Source organism: Microplitis demolitor, chromosome 2 (assembly GCF_026212275.2).
Source record: "Microplitis demolitor isolate Queensland-Clemson2020A chromosome 2, iyMicDemo2.1a, whole genome shotgun sequence".
NCBI lineage: Eukaryota > Metazoa > Arthropoda > Insecta > Hymenoptera > Braconidae > Microplitis > Microplitis demolitor.
The window spans coordinates 1,494,834-1,503,476 of record NC_068546.1 but is presented as its reverse complement, the minus strand read 5'-3'; the positions used below and the strand labels follow the sequence as shown (position 1 = coordinate 1,503,476).

Sequence of the window (8,643 nt, the reverse complement as noted above, 5' to 3'; positions counted from 1 at the left end):
TTTTATTTTTCATATCTTCTAATTTCGTATCGAACTCGCGTTCCCTTTTGTTGAATTTATCCTCCATTTTATTAATGCGTTCAAACATTAATTCCATTTGAAGTATATATTTTTCCTTTTCCTTTTTTTCTTCTACTAAACGATCTTCGGCTCGTCTTGTAGCTTCCAAAGCAGCTGCCAATTGATTTTTTATTTCTTTAACAGCTTTCCCATTCTTTTTATTTGATTTCTTCTCAACTCTTCCTATCGCTTCACCCAATTTCATCAGCTGTCCTTTAATTTCTTTTTTACTATCCATCACTTGTTTTTTAATGAGCTTTACTTCTTCTAATATAGAATCCACAGTACTTTGCGTCGTTACTTCAGAATCATCATCACTATCAACATCAAATTTATTTTCTTCTATTTCTTTTACTTTATCCCCCAATTCTTCCACTTTAAATTTTGTTTCTTCGGTTCCATGGTCCAAATCATCTCTTACTTTTTTAATTCCATTCAATATAGAAATTAATTTATTATGAATACCATCCATATAATCAGTCTCCATATTTTATTAAAAATTTTAAATATTTTTCACTTAAAATTAACACACGAGAAATCACAACTGCACTGACTGACGACGAATTTGAAATAGCAGTAGTAGAATTCAATGAGCTCTTGGTGTGTCTCGTCTTATCTTAGGTCACTAGTGTTAACTTACCCAAGAACCTTTCCAACAATTGTCCGAATTGCCCATTCATAGCATTCATAAACAGGCTAAAAATTTATCTATTTTCTTTTATTATATTTCTTATGTTATCGCATCTATACCTGGAGTTGCACCTGGCATTCAAAAACAATAGCAAGACAACGTCTATACTAATTTCTTGGAAATGACGTCATACATTACAAATAAAATTAAATCTGTCCATACTTTTACTTACCTGCAATTATTTTAAATTTAAAAATGAGTGTGAATGTAGCAGACATCAGAAAAATTTTAAATAATTAATAAAATGAAATTTTTTAAAAATGCCCATTTAAAAAATTAAAAAATTATTAAGTGCATTTTTTAAAATATTTACTCTATTTATCTATAATTTTTAATCTGTCTGCTACATTCACATTCATAACTCAAAATTTTGATATTTAAATTATAAAATTTTCTAAGATCGTAATTTTAAAATGTAATTCTAATTTTATCTTTTAGATGTCTCTAGTAGTTCAAGGTCACTGTCAATTTCCATGAAAATTAAATATTGCAAGCATTTACTTTATTCAAAAGTAAGATTTGTTTTTTTTTATTAACAATAACAACTTTTACTGTCAACTTGTATTGATTTATTATTAATAATTAAATATTTTTAAATTGATAAATAGTTAAGTTATCAATGAAATTTTTTAATTATTGAAATTATAACCTAATCTCATTATTTATTATTGCAATATTTAAAATTATTAAGTCATTTTTATTTATTCTTGACTTTGTTACAAATTTTATTACATAATTTTTAAGTTTAATTGCACAAAGTTGTATCATACTGACAAATAATTAATATTTTGAATTATTTTATTCAGAAATGGTTCGACACTGGAGCTCAGATATTATTGGAGTATTAAAAGGGGCTCAAATTGTTGGAAATGCACTTTTGAAACATCAAAAAGAAACAATTAAACAAATTGCTGATAATTCAAGTATTAAATCTGTTGCCGAAACAAATTTAAAAGATGCCGTTGAAAAATTAAAAGAAATTGATCCAAGTAAGCTGCCAGTAAGTTTTATTCTTTATTTTTTTAATTATAATTATTATTTAATTATAATTAAAATCACATCCAATTCATTTCAAATAAAAATTACTAATTTGAATGTAGCAAACATCAAACAAATTTAAAGTTATAAATAAATCGAGTATCACTTAATTTTATACTTGGTATAATTATTATTATAATTAAAAATTAAAATACCTAATTATTTATTTAAGGAAAAAATATTCACGGAGACAAAAGAACTGATTGATAGAATTTCCGTTATTGAAAAAGGAATACGCGAATTAACAAAACAGACAACGTCAGAAATAACAGGTATTCCTTTGGCTGATAGAAATTTATCAGATAAAAAATTACAAGTCGTAAACCCGGCAAAAGATCCTAGAGAAATAAAAATAAATGAAAGAAAAAGTGTTGATAACTTTGAATCAGTTACAATTAATGAAGCAGAGCCAGAAAAAATAGTTGAAATTCCTCTAAAGTACAGCAGCGTCAAAGAAAAAATAGAAATAGTTGGATCAATAGACAAGACAATCCCTAAAATTGAATTGAGTGATAAAGATAAAAAATTATTGAGAAAATTAGAGCTTGAGTATGAGAAAAAAATAACCGATGTGACGAATAATACTCTTGAATATTCAAAATCAGATGAATCTTCGAAAAGTAGTCAATTTAATTCGATCGAACCGAAAATTAAACCAGTTATCAAACCACGAATTACAGTAAGTTTTATATGATTATTTGTTAATATATTTATTTAATTAAAGTATTTAAATTAGTTATCAACCGAAGCAAGAGAACGAAAAGTACCGAGCACCAGAATTGGGCGGATGACAAGTTTTGCAGCCCTAGGATTTGGATTAGGATTCGGGTCACTGGCAGAGTTGGGTCGCAGAACACTTGGTATCAAAGAACAACCGAGTGTTGGAAATACACTAGACAATATATTTTTAACAAAAGCCAATGCTGAAAGAATCGTTGCCACTCTGTGTAAAGTCAGAGGTTTGTTTGATTTTTTTATCTTTAAATAATTTATAATTTAACTTTTAAAAAATTTTTTCATTTAGGCGCTGCATTGAAAATTGGACAAATTTTAAGTATTCAAGACAATAATGTCATCAGTCCAGAGCTTCAAAAAGCTTTCGAAAGAGTTAGACAGAGTGCTGATTTTATGCCAACATGGCAAGTTCATGTATGTCTTTATATTTATTTTGTTTTTTTATTTATAATTTAATTAATAAAAATTATTATTGACTTTCAGAAAGTATTGATAAGTGAACTAGGTCCTGATTGGAGAAGTAAAGTATCAACTTTTGATGAAAAACCATTTGCAGCAGCGTCAATAGGTCAAGTTCATTTGGCAACACTTGAAAATGGACAATCTGTTGCTATGAAAATTCAATATCCTGGAGTAGCTGAAGGAATTCAAAGTGACATTGACAACTTAGTGGGTATATTAAAAGTATGGAACATTTTTCCGGACGGAATGTTCATAGATAATGTCGTTGAAGTTGCGAAACGTGAATTGTCAGGGGAAGTTGATTATGTCAGAGAAGCTGAATGTTCGAAAAAATTTAAAAATTTTTTAGCTCCTTATCCCGAGTATTATGTACCAACAGTAATAGGTAATTTAAATTCAAAAATATTCATTATTTATGATAATAACAATAGTAATATAATTTATTATTGACTTAGATGCGTTGAGCTCAAAACAAGTATTAACTACAGAGCTAATTGATGGTGTGCCAGTTGATAAATGTGCAGAAATGGATGAGGAGACACGTGAACATATTTGTAAACTTATAATGCACTTGTGTCTTAAAGAGTTATTTATATTTTATTACATGCAAACAGATCCCAATTGGGCAAACTTTTTTTATAATCCAGAGACTAAAAAAATGATTTTACTAGACTTTGGCGCTTGTAGATCTTATGATAAAAAATTTATGGATAATTATATTGAAATAATAAATGGAGCGAGTTATGGCGACCGTGACAAAGTATTAAAACTATCTCGAGAGATGAAATTTTTGACGGGATATGAGTCAAAATTAATGGAAAAAGCTCACGTTGATGCAGTTATGATTTTGGGAGAAATATTCAGTGAAAAAAATCAAGTTTATGATTTCGGTGGACAAAATGTTACTAAAAAGTAAGTTTATTTTTACTACTGTTATTATTAATATTCAATTTAATTATTTTATTTATTTTTTTCTAGAATGCAAGCACTAGTACCAACAATTATAACTCATCGTCTCTGTCCACCACCAGAAGAAATTTACAGTTTACATCGCAAACTCTCTGGTGTATTTCTTTTATGCGCAAAACTTAAAGTCAAAATAAATTGCCGCGATATGTTCCGTGACATATACAAAAATTATCGTTTTGGATAATTATTTTTATAAATATGTCTTTAATTTTTAAATGGTTGATTTGAAAGTTTAAATTATACAATAATTATAAATTGCTTATAAATGTTTTTTTATTTACCTTCCATACCTGTTTTTCCAATGTTTGGATAATAATAATTTTAAATTATTACTTGCGCGGTAAGTTTAAATATTTGAAGAATGAATTATTAGAAACTGTAGAAAAATTAAAAATCGTACGTCAAAAATAAAATAGCGGAATATGATAGAAAAATATTTAAAATATGAAAAAAAAAACACTTGAGTGTTTGAACAAACCTTGGCGGGGAAATAATATGCAGAAGGGTGTCCTAATACACTTGGAGATTTAAATTAAATAGCTCCAAGTGCTGCAGCTAAAAAAATGTCACTTGACTGCTATTTCCCACCAGACGATGCCAGATGATTTTGCTCAGGAACTAGGAAGTTGTCAGCATCAGCCATCAGCAACACTTTACACTACCACTGAACACTTGACACTTAACGACACCATAGACATTTTGCACAATTAACATTTTACAAACACTGCACAATTCAATTAAACAATAACTACGAACAACAAATTTAATGGATAATTACACGACGTAACTGCGATACTGTCTCTCAATTCAAACGTAAAGAAAGATCTAGACTACTGCTGCCATTTCGATGATACTGACTGCCGCTATTGGACCGCTAGTTGATACAAAACAATTGACTTTGCGATTCATCGACCGCCCCCACTTTAGCAAAAATTTGAACGTCAAGTACAGCGACGCGCAGTGGCACCAACGGCGCGAAATTTCAAAATTGAAATTTAATCATTTTATTCAAAATTATTAGTGTCAATAATTATATTAATTAGGATGCATTCAGAAATGATCTAGCTCTAAGATCCTTAGTATCGGTTATAGAGCGCGCCTATACGTAGCGCGTTCTGATGTGCAATAGAACATTTGAAAAAGTACCAGTTAATTGTAAATCAATATTTGAATAGAAACTCGCCTTAAAATACAATGACATCGTGCACAAACAGATAGATATATGTGACAAGTGATACGTCATGTGGTATTTTAATCGTTTAAAAAGTATAACAATTACATTTTATTGCGTTAACTTGATAAATAATTTGTTATCATTACCAATTGTATTATATTAGTCAATAAAAACGTGGCAGTATTAGATTTTTTTTTTATTTATAAAAATTGAAATTTTTAATTCAAGTCAAAAGTAAAAGTACATGACACTTGAACTAAATGGAGCAGCATAAGTAGTTGATAAAAAATTACAATTCATTAATTAACAATAACAATAATTGTTTTTTTAAATTTCAATTGAAATAAACAATTGATAAAATATTGAAAAATCCATTTTTTGTGTGAAACACAAATTCAAATATAAATAATCTAACATAATGGTAAGTATATTTTATTAAACAATTAAATATGAGTGTGAATGTGTCAGATATTAAACAAATTATAAATTTGAAATAAACAATAAAAAAAAATTAACACCGATTTCAAAATTCGGTGATTGCGCATTTTTTTATTTTCATTCAATTTACATTTTGTTGGTTTATTTCACAATTATAATAATTGCAAAATCTGGTCCACTTTCACAATCATTAAATAAATAATATGAATATATTTAATATAATTTATTTTAGATGAGGTGACATTTAATTCTGCAATGCGGAAAAAGTCAATTGGTTTATTGCTGATATCGTTATTGGTATGGGGTATCATTACATACTTCCTTTTTCTTAGCCGGACAACTGCCAATCGAGATAAGGTAATTTATTTATCATTGTTATCATATAATTTTATAATTTATTTATACATAAACACTTAATTATTTTTTTATTTATTATTTTATTACTATTTTATTTGTTAAAAACCGTTAATTGTAGAATGTACTCTCGAATCAGATAAACAGTTTAAAAACTCAAGTTCAAAGGAGGATTGCTGATAATCAGATACTTTTAAAACGTCTAATTGAATTGCAACAAAAAAGTAAGTAAATTTAATATCTATTATTTATTGATTATTAATTATTTTAATTTAATTTGTAAAGAATTAGATGAATTGCAAGCAGCTACGACAGTGAACAATTTACCTGATGACTCAATAAATAATTTAAATAGCAGTTATCTAGTGGGTTCGACTGTTAAATTAAAAACAGAGGTAATTATTATTGTTATTATTTTTAAATTTAAATATTTAATTTAAATATAAATTTTAGGAAGAAATAAAACGTGAAAAACTAAAAGCATTAGCAGCTAAAAAATCATTAGGGAAAGACTTGCCTATAATTGCTGTACTTGTTATTTCTTGTAACAGAATAACTGTTGAAAGATGTTTGAATCAATTAATAAAATTACGTACCAATGCTGAACAATTTCCGATAATTGTATCACAGGATTGTGAGCATAAACAGACCGCAGATATTATCAAGTCATTTGGAGATCAAGTTGTACATATACAAGTTAGTTTTTTAATATAATAATAATAATAAGATTTACTTTTTTTTATATATATAATTAATAAAATAATTATTTAGCAACCAGATCAATCAGATATTGATATACCACTTCGAGAAAAAAAATTCAAAGGTTATTTTAAAATAGCACGTCATTATGGTTGGGCATTAAATCAAATTTTCTTTGAATTTGGTTTTGATACTACGATTATTGTTGAAGGTAATTTAAAAATAACTTAAATATCCGATATTTTATTTAAATTTTATTATTTTTTAGACGACTTGGATGTGGCTCCAGATTTTTATGAATATTTTTTGGGAACTTATCCTCTGTTAGTAGCCGATAAATCATTATGGTGCGTCTCAGCATGGAATGATAATGGTAAATCTGGACTAGTTGACGAGACCGCAGCACATTTGCTTTATCGTACGGATTTTTTTCCTGGTCTTGGTTGGATGCTTACTAAAGATTTGTGGCAAGAATTATCAGTAAAATGGCCAAAAGCGTTAGTAATATTAATTATTATTATTTATCTATTTATTTATATTTAAATAATGTTATATATTTGGTAAATAGTTATTGGGATGATTGGATTCGTCAACCGGAGCAACGAAAAAATAGAGCTTGCATCAGACCAGAGCTTTCACGAACCAGAACGTTTGGAAAAGTTGGCGTCAGCAAGTAAGAAACAAATTATAATTTTTACTTGTTGATTATTATTATTATTAATTTAATTAAATAATTACAGTGGACTATTTTATGAAAAACATCTTAAATATATTAAACTCAATGATCAATTTGTGCCTTTTACTAAAATGAATTTAAGTTATTTATTAAAAGTAAGTATTTATTAAATAAATTTATGTTATTATTATTTATTAATCTCGAAATTTATTTAAGGATAATTATGACATTAACTTTGTAAATCAAGTCTATCATTCGACGGTTGTAAGTTATTCAGAATTAAAAAGTGGTAACATCGTGATACCTGGATCTGTTAGAATTCCATATCATACGAGACAGACATTTAAAAATACCGCTAAAATGCTCGGATTAATGGATGATTTTAGAGTATGTAATTTCTTGTTACTTATTTCCCTTATTTTCTTTTACTTAATTATAATTATTTTACAGAGTGGAGTACCAAGAACTGGTTATCGAGGTGTAATCACATTTTTCTACAATAACAGACGCGTACATCTCGCTCCAAATACTAATTGGAACGGTTACGATATAAGTTGGAACTAACACATGATTCCAAGTCACATTCAAGATCTTTAGATATATAATAACATTTTAAATTTTAATGTTTGTGTTTTTATTTTAATTTTTTTAGAGTGAATGACAACTAATGAATTTTTAAACTGTAAGAATATTTTAAAAATGAGAGACTGGATCTTGATTTATTCCTTTTGAAATCAAGTAATTAGTGATAGTTTAACAGAGTTGATTAAATTAAAAGAATAAAAGAGAAAGAGAGAATAGGAAAAAATAATAATTCACAATCAATTAATTCGTACCTGGCAAAGTTCTCCAATACTCCAATGTCCAGTTGGAAAAAGCCAAAGGGAAAAAACTTTGCCGTGATCGAAACTACCTCCCAACAATAAAAAAAAAAATGTAAAAAAAAGACTATCTAGTTAGATGAAAAAGAAGCAAGTCGATTCCACTATATAGTTTATTAAAAATAGTTGAAGCTTTTTTAAAAAATTTAATACAAGTCCAAAATCTTGTTTAAATTTATTTCATAATTTTATTTGAGCTTGTTAAATTTTAGATTTTTCAAATTTTTTTATTCACTGCTTATATGTAAATATATTTTAGTGCAGTTGTATAAAAAAAATATATTAATAAAAAGATTACAGTGAATTGATAAATTTTTTTTTTTTAAATTTATATTAATACTTAGCAATAAATACTAATATTTAAATTATAACCGGTTGTTATTATTTGTAAATTTTGCTAATTAGTTGACTTATTAATAGAAAATAAAATTTAAAACGCAACAAAATTTTAAAAAAATTAATTTAA

The 8,643-nt window shown here is 26.9% G+C and overlaps 2 protein-coding genes across 4 annotated transcripts; both read left to right on the top strand.

Moving 5' to 3' along the window:
- Positions 1–1,185: 1,185 nt before the first annotated feature.
- LOC103578579 (atypical kinase COQ8B, mitochondrial) lies at positions 1,186–4,208 on the top strand. 2 transcript variants are annotated; one of them, XM_008559707.2, is made up of 8 exons: positions 1,186–1,263; positions 1,558–1,751; positions 1,962–2,468; positions 2,526–2,748; positions 2,814–2,938; positions 3,008–3,371; positions 3,442–3,898; positions 3,965–4,208. In XM_008559707.2, exons 2-8 carry the CDS (start codon positions 1,560–1,562, stop codon positions 4,137–4,139), a joined length of 2,043 nt encoding a protein of 680 aa, XP_008557929.1. In that variant the 5' UTR covers positions 1,186–1,263; positions 1,558–1,559; the 3' UTR covers positions 4,140–4,208. The 2 variants fall into 2 exon arrangements, with proteins under 2 accessions (XP_008557929.1, XP_008557930.1); XM_008559708.2 differs by lacking the exon at positions 1,186–1,263 and adding an exon at positions 1,273–1,358.
- Positions 4,209–5,153: 945 nt separating this feature from the next.
- Positions 5,154–7,999, top strand: LOC103578580 (alpha-1,3-mannosyl-glycoprotein 2-beta-N-acetylglucosaminyltransferase). Of its 2 annotated transcripts, none has more exons than XM_053736911.1 (11): positions 5,154–5,550; positions 5,800–5,924; positions 6,061–6,145; positions 6,207–6,316; positions 6,375–6,617; positions 6,693–6,831; positions 6,889–7,117; positions 7,189–7,293; positions 7,361–7,451; positions 7,513–7,683; positions 7,747–7,999. In XM_053736911.1, the coding sequence occupies exons 2-11, from the start codon at positions 5,823–5,825 to the stop codon at positions 7,858–7,860; spliced, it is 1,389 nt and encodes a 462-aa protein (XP_053592886.1). In that variant the 5' UTR covers positions 5,154–5,550; positions 5,800–5,822; the 3' UTR covers positions 7,861–7,999. The 2 variants fall into 2 exon arrangements, with proteins under 2 accessions (XP_053592886.1, XP_053592885.1); XM_053736910.1 differs by having other exon boundaries at positions 6,043–6,145.
- Positions 8,000–8,643: the final 644 nt, after the last annotated feature.